An 18,638-nucleotide genomic window follows, 5' to 3' on the forward strand; every position below is an offset into this window, starting at 1 on the left:
CAGACAGGCTAAAATGTCTTAATCTGTAAACAGCATTGTGTAGTTAATTTCATAACAGGGTGACGATAGTAGAAAACCGGGCATACGAATGCTCTCATTAAAACGGTAGTTTTTAAAAAGTGCCATTACTGTTGCTATTTCTCAGTAGAGAAACCCACTGTGAAAAGCAGTTGACAGACATCAGGCACACTCAAAACGCTATCTACGGCCTCATTCACAAAGCAGTTGAGCTGCAGGTCTTGGGTTAAGCCCAGCTAACCCAACTTTGCCTTAAATATTTACCGTACTTGGACATCATGGTTTACAAAGAAGGTTACTTAAGATTATAGTCTAACACTCTGTGCACATTAGAAAGCAAAATTAGTGGTAATACATGTGTGTTTATGATTGCTACTGTGTTCACTTCCATATAAACTTTCTTAGTATTGGCAGGTATGCTGCGATCCAAAAAAAACACTTCACTAGAAAGGTGTCTCATTGACATGAGTGGGCCTTAATTTCTTCCAAGAATATATTTAAGAAGTACATTCCATATGACTGAGATTCAAGAACTGGACTGTGGACCACAGACGTTCTTCCAAATGGATAGATCTGATCCAATTACTGTGGGGGGGGGGGGTGAGCGCGCACGCCATCAAGTCGCTTGCAACTAATAGTGACCCTATGAATTAATTTCCTTCAAAACATCCTATTGATAGCAGCCTTGCTCAGGTTTCGCAAACTAAGGGCCATGGCTTCCTTTATTGAGTCCACAGTCCATGTCCAGAACCCACTGCAATTCTTTTTTGCTCCAGTGACTCAGCAGCCAGGTCAATCTGTAACTAGCAACATGCTTTTATAATACCTGAGCCTCTCTGTGATTACCCTGGTCCCAGAGGGCATAAAGCAAGGCCAAATTTCACACATGGCAGGTCAACTCAGGTAAGCATTCTGAGTGCATAAACACATTGCATTCTACAATGGCACCTTCTAGGTGCCAACCCATGCCATCATCAGTGATGGAGGTTAAAATGCTTGCTTGGAGAAAGCTTGGAACAGCAGCAGTTAGACATGAGGCATCCCTTCTCAGTTGTATTGGGTGCATAAAAGGGAGGCTGGAAATACAGGAAGGGCTTGATGGGAAAGGCCAGCTCGGTGGCAGCCATGAAGGAGAGAGTAAGGACTGGAAGAGAAAAGGAAGGATGCTGTAGTTGCATTCTCCTAAAGGCCAGTTCGGTGGCAGCCATCAAGGAGAGAGTAAGGACTGAAAGAGAAAAGGAAGGATGCTGTAGTTGCATTCTCCTAACTGTGACCCTCAGGAATCCCCCCTCAAAAAATTCATCCAATCTTGTAGAAGAGATAAAATCCAAATAAGTCCAAGCAATCAAAAGGCTTGCAGACTAACCATGCTCTGCTTCACGTATTTCCCTTCCACAGTAGAAGTTAATCAGTTTGTATATACCAGCTTTTCAGTTCAGCACTGAGATAGAGAGCTTTGCCTCTTTTGTGGTTTTTGAAAGTGTAAAAGCTTCTTCTACTTTTTTTTAAAAAACACTCTGCAAAGGAACCCCTGGGATTTGGAATTCATTAGCACGCTAAGGGAACATGTGCCAACAGGAGCTGTTTAAACAAGCACCCTGGGGAATAGTGAAGATTCTAACAAACTGTCTCTCATGTAACTCCAAAAGCCGTAATTTGAACTAGAAAAAAAAAAAGCTTTCAAAATGGCTAGCTTTACAGAGGGATTTAAGAGATGAGCCTCCCGTCATTTATTGTAATGCAATTTTGCATTCAGTGAAGTTAGTAAATAATGCAGGCAACAATGAATACCAATATTTGTGCGTGAGCGTATAAACCAATGGTATTTACAGTCTGGGCATCAGGAGCATTCCACTAGTGCAGTTAGCTCCTTAAAAAAAAAAAAACATACTGATTCAACTCTCATGTCAAGAGCAGCTAGCTTAACTGATCAAGAGAGGTTCCTCCACCTAGGACCTTCACGCATCAAATTGCACCCTCTCTTCTACAATTCATGTCTTCTGCCAATGAACAAGAGTAAACACCGACAGGGAGTACATCTTCTTTTGGAGGAATGGTCAAAATCAGGCTTGAAGATGTTTCACAAAGTCTCATTATGAACAGGCTCAAGAACTTATGACAAGGAACCTCTAAGTCTACTTGACAGTTATTTGGCCTCCCCCATTTCTTTTCCTGACTCATACCTGATACAGTGAGCATGATTAGCTGAAAATGGTTGCCCTGTCTTTGTAAGAATTCAAATTCTATCTGTATTACTGGTCTAATTTTATGCACATAAAACTGTTGAATGTTTGTCTCTGAATAATTGCTGTAGTGACCCAAGGTCTCTGAATAAGCAGATGAGAGACTACAAACGACGCTGGAGTTTTCTGATGAAGATCAATTTTGAAACATATTCCATCTAGCTATGGAATCATCAATTTGTTCTTGGCTGAATGTCGTATTTAGTGTGTGGTTTTGCCAACTTGATGTGCATTTATGTTATTATATAATCGGCTGACAACATAGTCATATTTTTGTCTATATATGGTATTTTGTACTTAGCGGTTTTTGTAGTTATGTGAACACTGACATCCATGAAACACTGCATTTTATACTAAATCTTTTTGTACACTCTTTTTGATTTTTTTCCCCTCATTATCTTTGTTTTCTGCCATTTTTACAGGTCAGTCATCTTTGTTTTTCTCCCCCCCCCCCATGCGAACCATAGGTTTCCCCCTATTTTTTGCAAAGGAAATGCAAACACTTCGCCTTGGTATGGTATACCTACCGATTATCCCCACTAGGCTTGTATTGTTGGTCAGGGGAACTCTCAAGTTGTTTCACCCCAAAAGATAGACTAAGCCAGTCAGATCCCAAAATATTTGTATGCTTATACTGCAGGGCTGAAAGTCCTCTCTGTTTATGAGCAAATATTTACAAATACTTCAGCTACTAACTTCACTCCTGGCTTTCATGTTGTTCTTCCCTACCCCATACTCACTGCTTATATATGAAGCCCTGGACTTTCCTTCACCCACTCATACTGGTGCTAAAGAAATTGTGCTAAGTTATATTAGAGGCCACAGCAATTAGCAAAATTGATGTGCAACCCAAACAGCCCATCTTGTGCTGGAGAAAACATGGCACTTGGCCAAACAGGATATTAGGAGAACTGTGAGTCTTGCAACAAAGTTTCCCAAACAACAACCCAAAAAACCTAGCATAATGCAGATGGCAGAATGTTACCAGAAATCACAGATAAGACTGAAGCATCTCCAGCTATAGCAAGCCAACACTGAACCAAAACATAGTAAAATCAGTCTCAATATCTGCAATATTATAAATGACTGCAATATTAGGAAGTTGAGAGAACAGGTTAAATCACTGAAAAATACACCAATTGTGTGACTGATAAAACTATGTATGCAAGTGCACTTATCTTCTAAAATAGGGATGATTTAAAGTTCACAAAACAGACATTCAAAAACTGAATGGAGCTTGTTGAGAATGCCTACCTTTTTCTGTGAAGAAGCTCACAAAATTGCACTGATGATTTGTTTGGAGTTGCAAAATTACTTGAAATGCTGTTCATTTTACATCTGTATAGTTGGTGGCATTCAGCATGACAGGTGGCTGCTGCTGCTCAAAATTTACTAGCTTACTTGGATTGCATATGATTCAGAACTATCATGGGCAAGCCACTGCATCATTTAAAATCAACTACATTAGCGTGTATGTGGAGATTTTTCACCTGTGTCGCTGGTGGCACTTATCAACTGGCATCTGGCAGCATGTTGGTGCATACTCGACACTTATTAGATTGCACTTCAGTTCCCAGGCAGCACTGCAAGTATTAGTGATCCAATTCAGAACCCCCAACCACAATAATGCAATCTACACTGGCAGTCGATCAGGCAAAAAGAACAAGACAGAGATACTAGAGCACACACACACACATACCCCAGCTGAGACAACCAAAGAAAGCGCATCTTTTATAATGTTTCTTTTCTGTCTGGTGCACTGGACAGATGGCTGGGGGAGAAAGCTGTGGCAAAACAGTGTAAGACTGTGCATGCACAAAGTATTTGTATCCTGAGCCAAATGTACTCATAAACAATTAATCAGCCTAGCAAAACAGGAAAGCCTGGAACTGGGAGACTAGCCAGACAGTTTTTTAACCCAACCCAGCACAACCAAAACACATTTTGCAGATCATTAACAATAATATATATTTCATGGAAAGGTGAGGAAGAAAAGTGAACTTTATGTTGCAACTCCAGTTTTGCCTCTTATTGCTGTAATGGAACCGCAAATGCATATCCTGTGATAACAAATCCTGGATTATATTGGCTGTGTGGGAGTTGGGCCTACAAAATACTAATTTACGACTGGATTGGAACTTGCACTATAAAGTATTTGACCCTTGTGTTAAGTGGCATGATACTGTTTACCACTACCAGGCCCATAATCTTTCTATCCACCTAAAAAGGAATCTACCCCAAGCTAGAAATACTGGGTTCCATAAATGCTGTGAGTGTTGCTACCAGGACTAGGAGTTTCAGAATTAAAGAATGCTGTAACTAATTTATCAGCAGCCATGGAAGCTCTTGGCAATGCCACTACAGATACTTTTCAACTTTGCAAAAATAAATTAAAAGCTTAGCCCAAGTCACAGTACAGAACCTTATGGCCTTAGATTATACTTGTTGGCTGCCCAAGGAGTTTGCATGCTAGTTAGTACCACCTGTTGTGTTTTCTTGATGAAAATAAGCATATTAAAACAGATATTCAGAAGATCAGGCAACAAGTATCCACATTCTATCAAGCTGCAGGTACTACCACCTCTTCCATCAAGACAGAACTGTCCCTAGAAGCTAAAATGACTAAACTGAGGCTATTGTCTTCTCATAATGTGACCAAAGTCACTGGAAAAGTCGACAATGTTAGGAAAAGTTGAAGGCAGCAGGAAAAGAGGAAGACCCAACATGAGATTGGTTGACTCTATAAAGGAAGCCACAGCCCTCAGTTTGCAAGACCAGAGCAAGGCTGTTAATAATAGGATATTTTGGAGGACATTGATTAATAGGGCCGCCATGAGTCGGAAGCAACTTGACACACACACACACACACACACAGCCATCTCTCGGGATCTGTGGTCCTGGCTAATAGGGCCATTGGGCAATATTGGGGTGTTGATTGTAAAAGGGCTTGTGTTCGTTTTAGTTTATGCCATAAACAGAGAATGCAAAAGAGGGAGGGAGAGAAAGACAAAGAGGGATGGCAGAGGGCTGCTGGCTGGGCTCATGGACCAGTTGATTACATAATAAAACACATTTAATGTTGTACTTGTTGATGATTAAAGTTACACATCCCATATTTTTTCCAACCACCTGCACTGACTGCTACAACAATTTGACAGTTCAGAAACTTTAGCTGTTACACAATGCAGCTACTTAGCTACTGAAAAGCATTCGTTTCTTGGAACACATTCTACCACTGCTCCGCCTCTTTCACTGGCTTCCAGGTTGCTTTCAGATTCAATTCAGTCTGTTGGGTTTGATCTATAACACCCTGCATGGATGTAATTACTTTAAACACTGCTTCTCATCCACGTAGCTTCACGGAAAATGAAGAACAGCTGGAACGCTCCTGATATTTCAGTTGAAAAGTCATTCACCATAAGAGGCACATAACCTCTGAGGATTCTACATTTTTGCTGAGTAATGGGTGCACCTTTATAACAAATATATAATAAAATTATAAAATGTTTCCAAGCAAATCTAGTTTTTCACACTATTATAGTGATGTTTGGAAGACTTTTGTGGTTAACTTCTCAAGAGCGTTTACAGCCTTTAATAGCCATACTCAAGTCAAGATCCTTCAGTATATACGGTTGGCTCCTACCAGTTCTTCCGCACATGAAAAAGGAGGAATCCCCTCGGACCACCAAAAAAGACTGGTGAAAAAGTTATATTTGACAGGGGCCGTAGTAAGGAGGATAACTGGGCGATATTTGAATGAAAAAGGTGGCTGGATCCAACCCATCGTTCTGATAAAGTTTCCTAAAATCCAGTTCTGCTCATTTTCTTCTCAATCCTTTTTACCCAGGATTCCATCCTTGTCTCTCCCTTATAATCTCTTACCTTAGCTAATTTAATATCTTGTCTTGGTCATGCCTGAAGCTGCCCTAACACTAGCATAGGAAGAAACCTGAGTTGTATTATCTTGCTCCTCCCTTACACTCTAGTTGTTGGTCTCATTGAGTTTGTGTTACTGGCTACTTATCATCATCTGCCAGGGGAAAAGGGTCTCAGGCAGAGGTCTTTCACATCACCAACTTGCCTAGTGCCTTTAACTGGAGATGCTGGGGATTGAACCTGGGCTGATTAGATATCTGGGTGGGATTTCTGCCATTGTGTTGCTGATGTTGCAACATCCTCAGGTGACACCAGAGGATTCTGTTGAGGTATTTTGGTGGTGTTATTTGCATTCTGTGATTTTTGTTCCAAGGATGCTTTTTGTTACTGAGTGTAGTCATAGAGCCCTAGAGTAGGAAGGGGCCTTATAGGCCATAAAGTCCAAACCCTGGCCTAAATGCAGTGACCAAGTGGCTAAGAGAAAACAAGCTGAAACTAAATCCAGACAAGACAAAGCTAATGCTGGTTGGTAAGACCGGTGTATCAGAGGAGACTCGGCTACCCACTTTGGGTATTAGAGCAGTGGCCAAGAGTGCTTTTTTATCACCTACATTTAGTGCCGTGTTTCAACTCAGCCTCCGTATCAGGAACAACTGCAAAGCTAGTCAGATATGGTAGTGGTGAAAAGTGCTATCAAGTCACTGCCTACTTGTGGCAACCCCATAGGATTTTCAAAGCAAGAGACATTCAGAGGTGGTTTTCCACTGCCTGCCTCTGAGTGACCTAGAGCTTCCTTGGTGGTCTCTCATCGAAGTACTAACCAGGGCTGACCCTCCTTACCTTCTGAGGTCTGATGAGATCAGGCTGGCCAGGGCCAACCAAGTCAGGGAAAGTCAGATATAGTTCACAGACATCGTAATTTTTAAGATGCTATTTAAAATGCTATATGGACAAAAATAAAATAACACTATTTATAAATGTTACCTACCCTATGTTTTCTTGGGAGAGGAATTAAAAACAGCATTCTGAAAGTCAGCCAAGCCTCCTATACAAACACTAGCTCACCTCTTCACAGAAACTATAAGGTGTCTTCCAACCCATTGTGAGGTCATTAAACATCATTAAGAAAAATAAAATCACTAAGAAATGTAATCTTAATTTAATTTCCCAAGTGAAATGTACATAATAAAAGGGAGGTTAATAAAGGTATGAAAATGAAGCTAGAGAAGAAAGGCCCTTAAATGCAATTAACTCTTTCAGTTGGATTTCAAAACCAGATCTGATTTTTTTTCCTTAACATGCCCTCCCCCACTACTTCCCCTGTCCTACGGTTCATGCCATCTCGGACTCTAGCAGGTACCAATAGGTAGGATTTACTAGCATTTTTTAAAATAAGTAGACTGAAGCATTAATTTTGGCAAATGCAGCAATTTTGCTAAAGCTTCTGAAATTGAAAAGAAAAAAAACTCTTTTTGTCCTGGGTTGTGGTTAAGGACTGCAAGAAATTACCAAGTGAGGACATCAACTTCACTCTACATATTAAGAAAGCAGCAAACCTTACTACTGAGTGCCCGGAAGCTGATTGCCTTATCTGCTTAAAAGGAGTCAGTGGTTTATTGCTGTTTAGAATTTTGCCATCTCAACAAAACAAAAATCAAGACATAAAAGCAGTTAACGTTTAACAGATCATTGAATCTTGAAATGTTGCCAATTTACAGCAACTGTTTTCATAAAAACAGTTCTAACGTGGTTTGTAATTATGGCTGCCGAGCCCCCAGAGGGGGCAGGGGATTCCCTGCCCCCAGCTCCTGTTGCACGCTACAAGAAAAATAAAAATATGCTGATGGACATGGCCTAGGAATTCCCTGCGTCCAAGGCATATGCAGGCCCAGTTCAGATCTGGACAGCAGCACACGGGGAGAAGGGCTCACACCTTTCCTCCTGCACCTTTTCCCAACTTGAAATAGCTCCAGGGAGCAATTATTTGCCCTGACATGTAATGGGCTATATGTTAAATCTCCCCCAACAGGGCAAATACCAACTCCTAGGGGCTGTTCCAGGTCGGGAAAATGGTCTGAGGAAAGGCTTAGGCCCACTCTCTCCACATGTCATCACCTCAATCCAAATTGGACATACATGTGCCTGGGAAGCATTGAAACTCCCAGACCTAGGGTTGCCAGGTCCCTCTTCACCACCGGCGGGAGGTTTTGGGCAGAGCCTGAGGAGGGTGGGTTTTGGGGAGGGAGGGCCTTCAATGCCATAGAGTCCAGTTGCCAAAGGGGCCATTTTCTCCAGGTGAACTGATCTCTATCGGCTGGAGATCAGTTGTAATAGCAGATCTCCAGCTAGTACCTGGAGGTTGGCAACCCTACCCAGACCACATCTGTCAACCTGAGCCAGGGACATACCAAGGAAAAGTGTATCATGTAGTTAGGCCCTTAGTCTATCCCCTATCCCTGTATAGCTTCCTTAAAGAACAATCTCCTCATTTGGCTTTTATGACAGGTTCTCATTGAAATCAGGCTCTTTTTGCAAGTTGTCTGCATAAGAATGGAGGAGATGTAGGAACACATAACACATGCTGCTTGATTGGACCCAAGTGAAAACTACTTTATATTTTCGTTCCAAATATCCATCATACCCTCACTGAAGTCTTACAGCCTGCCTTGTAAAAAGAATACAATACAGCTCTCAAATCCCTCCCTTCTAGGTAGAAGTACCGTGGGTGGTTTAGCATAAAGAGCTCTAAGATCATTTCCCCTGCAGCAGCTATAAAATGTCACTTTATAATCTTCAAAAACCTACACTGAGAACCTGCTGTTGGAATGCTCCCTCATTAATTGAGCGAAATAAGTCCCTGAAAAGCCTTTGGTGAAAGACACCCGATTGCATTAATTAATCATTTAATTTTCTTCTGATTTTTCTTCCACTCCCACAGGCAAACCTGCCTCTTCAAAGGCAGCTACGTTGCAAGAGCAAAGACTGCAGTTCATAGGGCAGCCGCAAAACAGATGCAGGGTCACACTGGGTGGAGGGACGGGACATTTCGAGTCTATTTATTAGGATCATATATTATAGCAACCCAGCTATATAAAAATGCAAAATGCACCCTCACCTGAATTCACGCTGCAGAATGAAGCTTTAAGAAATGGGGGTGCAATTTTGTTTAAAAAATGTTTGCTTCAGATTATACGCATTGTGCTGCAAAGGCCCATTGTGAGTGACAAATTCTGTGCATTGTGAAAACAACTTCCTGTTACAACTCTACCACCTGACCTTGCAGTTTATAGAAGAAAAATTCTCACCTTTTCATAACTAAGCCCTCTTCACCAACCAATAGTTCACCAAGTCTCCTTCTTCACCAACACAAAGTATGAAAATGAGTTAAAAGTAGGGCATATCACCAGGGCCCAAGTACTGAACACATATACACATGAAGCTGCCTTATACTGAAACAGACCCTTGGTCCATCAAAGTCATTATTGTCTACTCAGACCAGCAGCGGCTCTCCAGGGTCTCAGGCAGTGGTCTTTCACATCACCAACTTGCCTAGTCCCTTTAACTGGAGATGCCGGGGATTGAACCTGGGACCTTTTGCATGCCAAACAGATGCTCTACCACTGAGCTACAGCCTCTTCCCACAAACAAAAATACATATTATTTTTTGGGCCTGGTACAAACTTGTAATATGCCCCATACACACACACACCGACACCGCAATCCCTCATCCCATATTGCTTATTTATCAGAAGTATTCGTGAAGTTCAATTAAACGAATTTGCTGTTGCAAGGAAATGAGGTCAATCTTATTAAGGCCAAATCTGTGGTTTATTTCAAAGCTAACTCTATTCACATGCAATATAGGCCATCACGAGCTATACCAATTTCCAAGCCTGTCTGAGCGAGAAGAGGAAGGTGGGATACAAGTGGATGGGCTGCAAGTTTTTTGAAACTATTTGGATAAACTGCATGAAGATATGCCTGAGTAATTTGAGGCTCTTCTTTCAACAGAAATTCCAGAATGGATGATAAATCCATTTTCAGATACTGAAGAAGTTGGGGTAGTGGAGGGAGGACTAAAGGAACTACAAAATCACACTGAGCTGAAGCCAAAGTTTAAGAAATCATACCAAGAGTTTTGGTTACAGAACTCAATTTCTGATCGCTTTATGCCCTGTCTTAGATAGCCCAGACTATCCCAATCTCAAAAGATCTTGGAAGCTAAGCAGGGTCTGTAGGGAAAAAGCATGATTTTTAGAGGATGAATTCATCTCATAAATAAATAAATCTTAAGAAGAGGTACTCCTCCTGTGCAAAAAACAATGATGTGGGCTTTTCTAGAAAAAATATTAATTAGAAAATTTTACAGTACACCTAAACAGAGCATGATCTGACTTAGCATATTTATTTTCATTGATATTTAGTAAACAAAAAAATTAAGTACTTCATGTTAATTTTAGGGCCAATACTTGAGCTGAAATTCCTGATTAGGAAAAAAAGTAAGTTAAGCTTTAAATATTAAACAAATCTAAAACACAGAAATATAGAAACATAGAGCTGTAAGGAACTCCAAGGGTCATCTAGTCCAACCCCCGAACAATGCAGGAAATTCACAGCTACCCTTCCCCAATCCCCCAGGGACCCCTGCTCTATGCCCAGAGGAAGGCAAACATACTCCAGAATCCCTGGGCTAATTTGGCCTGAAGGAAAATATCTTCCTAACCCCAATGTGGCAATCAGCATTGCCCTGGGCATATAAGAGAGGGGCCACAAGAGCCAAGTACTGGCTCATTCCTTCCTATCCTCCCTTTCACGATCTGCCTAAATTCAAAGTGAGTCATAGAATCAGCATTGCTATCAGATGGCCATCTAGCTTCTGCTTAAAAACCTCCAAAGGAGAGCCTACCTGTTCCACTGCGGAACCACTCTGTCAGGAAGTTCTTCCTAATGTTTAGCCAAAAATTCTTTTGATTTAATTTCAACCCACTGGTTCTGGACTGACCTTCTGAGGCAACAGAAAAGAACTCTGCTCCATGGCTATCACATCACCTCTCAGTTATCTCCTCTCCAGGGTAAATATAATTGGCTCCTTCAACCTCTCCCCATGGGACTTGGGTTAGATGCAGCCAGCTTTTCCGCTCAGTCTTGTCCAATTCTCCTCCCAACTATAGCCCGTTATACAAGGGCCTATGCAGGTCCTATGATCCCCAGGTAGGGTTTCCAATCTCCAGGTGGTGGCTGGAGATCTCCTGCTATTACAACTGATCTCCCGGCAACAGAGATCAGGTCAACTGGAGAAAATGGCCACTTTGGAAGGTGGATTCTGTGGCATTATACCCCATTGAAGTCCCTCCCCTCCCCAAACCCTCCCCTCCTCAGGCTCCACCCTCAACGTCTCCCAGTATTTCCCAACCCAGAGCTGGCAATCCTATCCCCAGGACAACCCCCTTGGAAGTCAAATGGGACCCCTCCTTCCTTTTTCACCAGAAGAAAAGCTGGATGGATCTATGTAACATGTATTTTCCTTTTATTGTTTAAATTTCAACAGAATTTAATTCTCTTTCCCAGAGGTCACCTGGGCACCTCAGTTTCATTGTCACTCTGGGCATCGCTTGCATTACTTGTTAATTCCATATCAGATTTGTCACTACAATATCTTTTCATCCACATGAGAGGAGACAAATCAGAATGTTTGCTTTGGCTGTGAAAGTCAACTAAATAAACCAACCAGGTGAATTTGTAACTTGCTTTAAAAAAAATTGGACTAGTTTATATATTTGAGGTTTTATACCCATTCCATTTACAAATCAGTAAAGCATACATGTACTCTCTCACATAATTCTCAGGGACAGAATCTGGAAAACATTATTTACAAGCCTGACACTGCCCCTATTGTTATCCAGCTTTGTCAGTATAAGGATTACTATAGTGTTTGTCTGTGCTCTACCTTACAAGGGACCCACGCATTCTGATTAGTACTGGAGACCAAAATAACTGCTGGTTTTTATATCTGGAAAAGGCAGAGTTGCTACAGAGACTTCTGTCCCAGGAGCCTTGGTACAATCCAAGAGCTATACTGCACCTAGTATGGTTTACTGTAAGTCTGCATAATAACTTGTGCTCTATCTGAAGGCTGTCGCAGCCTGGGATCCTGACTTTCTCACTAAACGGTAACATTTTAGCTGACCCCAATAAAAGGTACGGTATTTACCCTACCATTATTTTTTAGACAACTTCTGATAGTGGATCCACTTTAAAAGCACTTTAGAAAGCGTTTTGAGCTGATCTTATTTTTTTTGTCGTTATATACCAAAATTTCCTAAGCAGCATACCGTAACACCAGTGGAGAATGTTGCAGAATTCGTAATTTTTTCTTTGATCATCCAGTAGTTCAAAGGGCTCAAATGGTTCATCAATATTTCCTAATACTGGAGAGAATGTTCGTGTAAATAATCATGTTCTTGTAAGTTTGTAAGTGCTTACAGGAAAAGTTTACAGGAATCACTTACATTTTGAGAATACACAAGTGAACTAGGACACTATAAACAAACTTTGAAATTACAAGAACAGAACATGAATATTACAGGATCTTCATTGGAGACATTTCCAATGCCAATATTTAACAGTAGGTAGGCGTGCCAAAACTTAAATACTTGAAAAATAAGGGAAAGGGCAAGTAATTTGTGATTGTCAAAGCTTTATAAATAAATCAGCAACAAGAGTACTTCTCTTTTATGTGAAAACAATCCAAGCCAGTTATCTAAAGGTAAAGGTAGGAACCCAAAGGGCAAGCAATTTACTCAAGTAAAAGAATTAGATTATTTCCTCATAAAACAACGTAGCAAACTAATTGTTATCTTTCTGCTCCAAGCCTGTTAAAATAATTCCCCCATAAATGTTCAACACCTAATCAGCTGCAGAGCTCAAAACAACATGTCTCAGATTTTATGATACTTTTCAAACAAGGAAAACTTACAGAGCAATGCTAAGGGCTGCCCGTGCTGCAGCAGCCAGGCACTGGTCTTATGGAGCCACTAGTGACCGGGGCCCTGGCAAGGTACCTGAGTCCCCCGCATCCCTGGGGGCTGCAGCGGCCACAGCACCCAGTACTAAGGCAGCTGCCCAACTCGCCCACCAGCCCCCTCCCCATTCTCCGCCACCCCACCCCACCCTGCTCCGCAGACATTCAGTCTACCTGCTACATCTGCTCACCCCCAGCTGTTGGTTATGGGGACCCTGCAATGTCCAGAGGACAACTGTCTCAGCTGCCATGGCTCATCTCAAACAGGCCAGGGTGTGAAGATGGTCCACGGCATCAGCGGCGAGCGTCAGGGCAAAGGGGCCAGAGGGGGAGCATACAGAAGCACCTGAGTCTTTGGGGCCAGTTGTACTATGCAGCCCCACGACCATTGTCTGTACCAACAGCCACCTCACCTCTCCTGTCCCCTGGCTCTGCAGCTGGGGCACTTTGGTCCTCTACGCCGTCACTGACTTCTACCTCCTCCTGCAGTGGCACAATGGGATGGATGGTTGGGGTGCTGGCTGCCGGGGCCTCAGTGGACACCTACTGGGACAGACGGAGTGCCCACGATAGTTCAGACTCTCTTTTCCCTGGCCCCAAGGCTAGTTCCTGGACACCTGGGACACCAGCCAACCCAGCAACCCCCACGGGCCCACCTGTCATTGGCCTGGCGATCCCATCCCTGCTGAGTGTGTCACCTGCAGGAGGGAAGGGCAGATGTGAGCAAGTGACAAGAGGAGTTGGGGAAAGAGGGAGCAGGAGGGGGAGTTGCCACCCCCGACCCAGGGATGAACCATCGCCAGGACCCTTCACATCCATCAGACAAAACCTTGATGCCAAGGCCACCCACTACCACAAGTGGTATCACCACAGGCATGATGACCTCAGCTCCAGGAAGACCCTCCTCTACCACCCAGTCGCATAGGATGCTCTGCGCCATGAAGGCATGCACACATTTCTGAGCCTGGCTAAACAAATCATTCCAGCTTTTCAGAGTAGACATCTTCGTCCAGGTAGCATGATCCAGGGCAGAGACCCGCTCCACTGCCATGCATCAGGCGGTACAGTGGTAAGCAGTAGCTGAACTGCTCCTGAGCGTGGCATGTTCCACCACCAATCCATACAGCAGCACCTTCTCAGCCTTGGCCCAGTTAGGCTGACTGTGGCCATCGCCGCTGGCAGATGCTGCCGCAGACAGGGCCAGGCACTGTGGAAATCATAGTGCCTCGGAATGCACCCCACTTCCATCTGCACTCACGATGGACACCAGGCAGCGGGAAGATGCCACTCAGGCATGGGACATAGCCCCTGGGGAACTATGATTTTTTTCTAATGCACAAAATAAAACACTATAATATCCAGATGACAATCATTAATAAAAGTTACATTTTAGTAACAAAGTAAAAGCTTTATGGGTATTTGACCCTGCTTAGCTTCTGAGATCTGAGAAGATCAGGTTATACCATACCGTTCCACATCTACGGAAGAGTCTTATCTGTTTAAAATATTAAATTTTCATCACTTTTACACTGTTTAAGAAGTTACAGGAAATGTTTACAAAGTTTATCTATTTTATTTGAATGAAATGGAACCAGAACTGGTCTCACAACATTTTAAATGCAAAGTTAGTAATAACTTAGAGTTAATCCTCACCAAATTTCCTAAATATTTAGGATAACATATCCACCTGCAATGACCGTAATATTGATACACTTGCAAAGATGAGATTAAAGAGAATTGGGTGTAATGCTGCAGTTTGTCACAGCTTTCTGCAAGGCCCATTCTAAGAACTTCTCTTCCTGTGCATCAATTATGTTGGGCAGTGCAAATGATAAACAAACAAAATTGGAAGTTCTGAGTCCAGTAGCCCCTTGTAGCATCTAACTGTTCTGCTACAGACCAACATGGCTACTTTCTGAAACTAAGTTTGGAACCTTAAATGGGTGATTTTAGCTTATGAAAGAATCATACAGCTGTGCTGTACACCTTGCACAGCATACTTTATTCATGTAAGCTCACTGGGTGACCTCGGGCCAGGCTCACACACTCAGCCTAACCTACCTCATAGGGTTGTTGTGAGGCTAAAATGGAAAAAGGGAGAAGGTTGTAAGCCACTTTGGGTGGGTCCAGAGTGGAGAAAAGTGGGATAAAAGTCAATATATAAATATCCAGCAAACAAGTAATCATCCAACCTAAATCCCTACCTACGTTCCATAACAGCTTGACTTAAAAGAATTAAGCAGAATACAACAAAGAGAAAACCAGAATCTTAATACATTTTGCTAACTGTAATCTGTTGCCTTGACACCAGTTGCAATCGCACACATAAAATGATATCATGATTTAGCTTGCTGAGTTAAATCCTGTCATCAGAAAGATCAACTCTTTGTAGGAAGGCACTGAGATAAATCTGTCACCTTGCAAAAAGAGTAGGTATATCCTGCTTTTCTGTACCGAAAGGGGTCTCAAAGCGACTTACAATCGCCTCCCCATCTCACAACAGGAACCTTGTGAGGTAGCTGTGGCTGAGTGAGTTCTGAGAGAACTGTGACTTACAGCAACGTCATCCAGCAGGCTTCTTGTGGAGGAATGGGGAATCAAACCTGGCTCTCCAGATTAGAGTCCACCACTCTTAACCACTACACCATACTGGCTCTAAGAAAGGAAAAGGAAATGCTTTAACTGTGGTTTGCACGGTGCAGGTGTAATACAACCCACAGTTTGCATATCCGCTTCAAACCAGAGATTTCATATTTTGGGCATGCAGCTAATCCTTTACCGTAGTTTAAGATTCAGATGTAATATTTAACTATCGTTAAGGAAAACGAACAATGACTAAGCATTATGTAGGCAGAGGGCCTCACAAGTTTTTACTTCTTACCGCTAGCAATTGTATTTTCCCTGAAACTCCAGCACATATTATAAAACTAAAAACGCACAGTCCTCTAAGAATTGTGCCTATATAAAGCCCATTAATGGGGATTCCCCAAGAGCAATGTAAAGTTTCAGTGCTCTTTTATAAGTCTAATTGATTTCAAGGAAGTTTGAACAGGAGTTTTAAGTGGGATGCGTTCAAAACAGTACTTCAAATGAAATTTCAGTTTAAAACAGCAATTGGCATTTTTGCAAGCTCTCTCTCATATAACAAGAAATATATCTTTTTAAAAGAAACTGTATATTAGATTACTTTTTTTCCCAAGCGGCCCTAACTTTTTGAGGAGAGGGAATGTTATTCAAATATTTCTCAGATCTAGGACATAACATGCGTAAAGTGTACGTGTCACCACCATTTGAGTACTTAGAACAATTTCCTGGCAACCATGCAGCTAAAAAGTTTGTTTAAAAGTTTTGAAGAGGATACTATTAATGAATCATCTATAAATTTTTAAAAATATTTTTCAAATGTGTTACAGATCATATATCGCTTCTATTGATTATATATATCCAAGAAAATAAATAAAATTACCTAAGTAGAAAAAATTGGAATTATCCCAATACTTTCATTTAGGATCTACAACCAAGTATAAGATTTAATATCTTCAAAATGAAGAGCACAGGTCAGTCTAAGTAAAGCACTCTTAAACCCACTGCATTAATTTAGACATCCTTGATTTTGGCTAGATATTGTTCATTTTAACCTATGAAGAATTATGTAATTACTCCAACCATATAAAATACAATAATGTCGATACAAACAAGAACATCCATTTTAGAAAATTAAAACTGACTTAATACAACAGTGTCCTTTCCCAAAAAATTAAATGGTATCTTAAATAGGCAATATTTTATGTATTAGTCCAAACGAGCCATATGGAATAATACCAATATTGCAACCATCACAAAAAAAGAGACTTAGTAGAATATTTATTCTAGTATAGTATCTCTTAAAAAGTTTCACCTACACAAGCACCTAACAACTTGCTATATACTTTTTAAAAATCTACATGGCATGTATAAATTTCTATTTCTGGCCCCAACACTTCAGTCATTAACGACTTGTAGTAAAGTTCTGTTGATTTCAAGGTAATTAGCTTTTGTATAAGCGTGATTAAGTCTGTAACTGCAATGTAACAATAATATACAGTCAACATTTTCTAGATTATTTTTACTCCAGACAGTAATAGGTTTAATTTTTTACACTTTCATCCAATTTATACAAAAACAACCCTTATTCTATAAATTGATGGTACAACTGAACAATCTTATATTTCAAAAGTTTGTCAACTATTCTAAATTAAAAGAACTCATAAAAATCTGTATTTGTTTTCCTCTGGCAGTGTAGAAATAAAGGAATAGAAACTCAAGTATTTCTTGTTACGAAATCAGAACTATGCTGATCACCCTATTATCCCCTGGCATTCCAGGCAGTTTGTAAGAAAAAATTACTTTCCGTAACTAAAACAACAATGAATCATTTAATCCAATCATCTCAAACAACCAAACTAAGCGGGTTTTTTACCAGCAATCATAGGTACAGAAACTACTAACCAACAACTTTCCACATCCGGAGTGATCAGTCCAAATTCCATTTCCTGCCATCGTCAAACCATGACAGAAGTACATGTTTCTCCATCTGTTAGAATCCTCCTCCTCCAATGAACAATTCACTGATCTTGCAAGTCTCTTATAAAGGCATGCCCCCGAAACATTTTAGGGCAACCAAAATGTCATCTTCCTAGCTTCTTGTTTGCATTCGAGCACAGACAGAGTGTCTTCAAGCTGAACATCCTGGTATCTCGTGTTGTCACTACTTGATGGGGAAAGTACTTGAGAGAGGAGGAAGCGCTTAAAATAAATGCTGTTGCTTTAAGAAAAGACACAATAGTGTTTAAATTATACTCTTACTTCACTGCTGAGTCAAGAAGATACCTGGGAGGAAGTCCTTTAAATGTTAACATTTTCAATCAATTATGACGGAAAAAACACAAACTTCCATTCTGAACCCCAAAAATGTTAAATTGAATTAAAAAGCAAAGTAAAAGCAGTGAGAACTTATATTCTGCAGGTAATGTTCTCTTTTTACTTCAAATATTTTCAGTCTTAGAATCCTCCATTCCTGCCCCACCCAGCCCCCAACTTGCAGTCTTAACATACATAGAAAATGCAAATACCGTATATCCTATATGTATAGGGCAGATACTGTGATGACTTCTTTAAGAAAAGCTGTGATTTCCCATACCAATGATGACCGAACTACAATGTAGCACCACTTTTAAAAACGCCCAAAAGACTTTAATAACCTTCTAACACTTTGAAAACCAGAAACTTCTGAGTTTTTCTTTATCCCAAGATGGTTTTCTTTCCTGAAGCTCAAGCTGAGAAAGCAGACAAAAGAAGCCGATTTGACTGAGCTGTGCCAAGTCTTGCCTTTCTCCCTTTTTCTTCATCTCTCTCTTTCTTTCTCTCGCTCACAGCATGGCAACCTTCCCAAGCAGCCTTGGCAGACCTCCAGCCTGTGCCAGTCTGTCGGAGTTCTTGTT

At 41.2% G+C, this 18,638-nt stretch overlaps 1 protein-coding gene across 2 annotated transcripts in view; it reads right to left on the minus strand.

Moving 5' to 3' along the window:
• The window catches only part of MSRA (methionine sulfoxide reductase A), a 504,699-nt gene that overhangs the window by 191,121 nt on the left and 294,940 nt on the right, over window positions 1-18,638 (minus strand). Inside the window, exon 1 of one of the 2 annotated variants that reach the window (XM_056853956.1) lies at window positions 17,647-17,902. The exons of the other annotated variant lie outside the window; for it this stretch is intronic. Coding sequence (XP_056709934.1) covers window positions 17,647-17,662 — 16 coding nt within the window. The 5' untranslated portion in view covers window positions 17,663-17,902. Of the gene's footprint in view, window positions 1-17,646; window positions 17,903-18,638 lie in introns of those variants that run through there. 2 annotated transcript variants of the gene reach the window in all.

This window comes from Euleptes europaea, chromosome 7, assembly GCF_029931775.1.
Source record: "Euleptes europaea isolate rEulEur1 chromosome 7, rEulEur1.hap1, whole genome shotgun sequence".
Lineage (NCBI taxonomy): Eukaryota > Metazoa > Chordata > Lepidosauria > Squamata > Sphaerodactylidae > Euleptes > Euleptes europaea.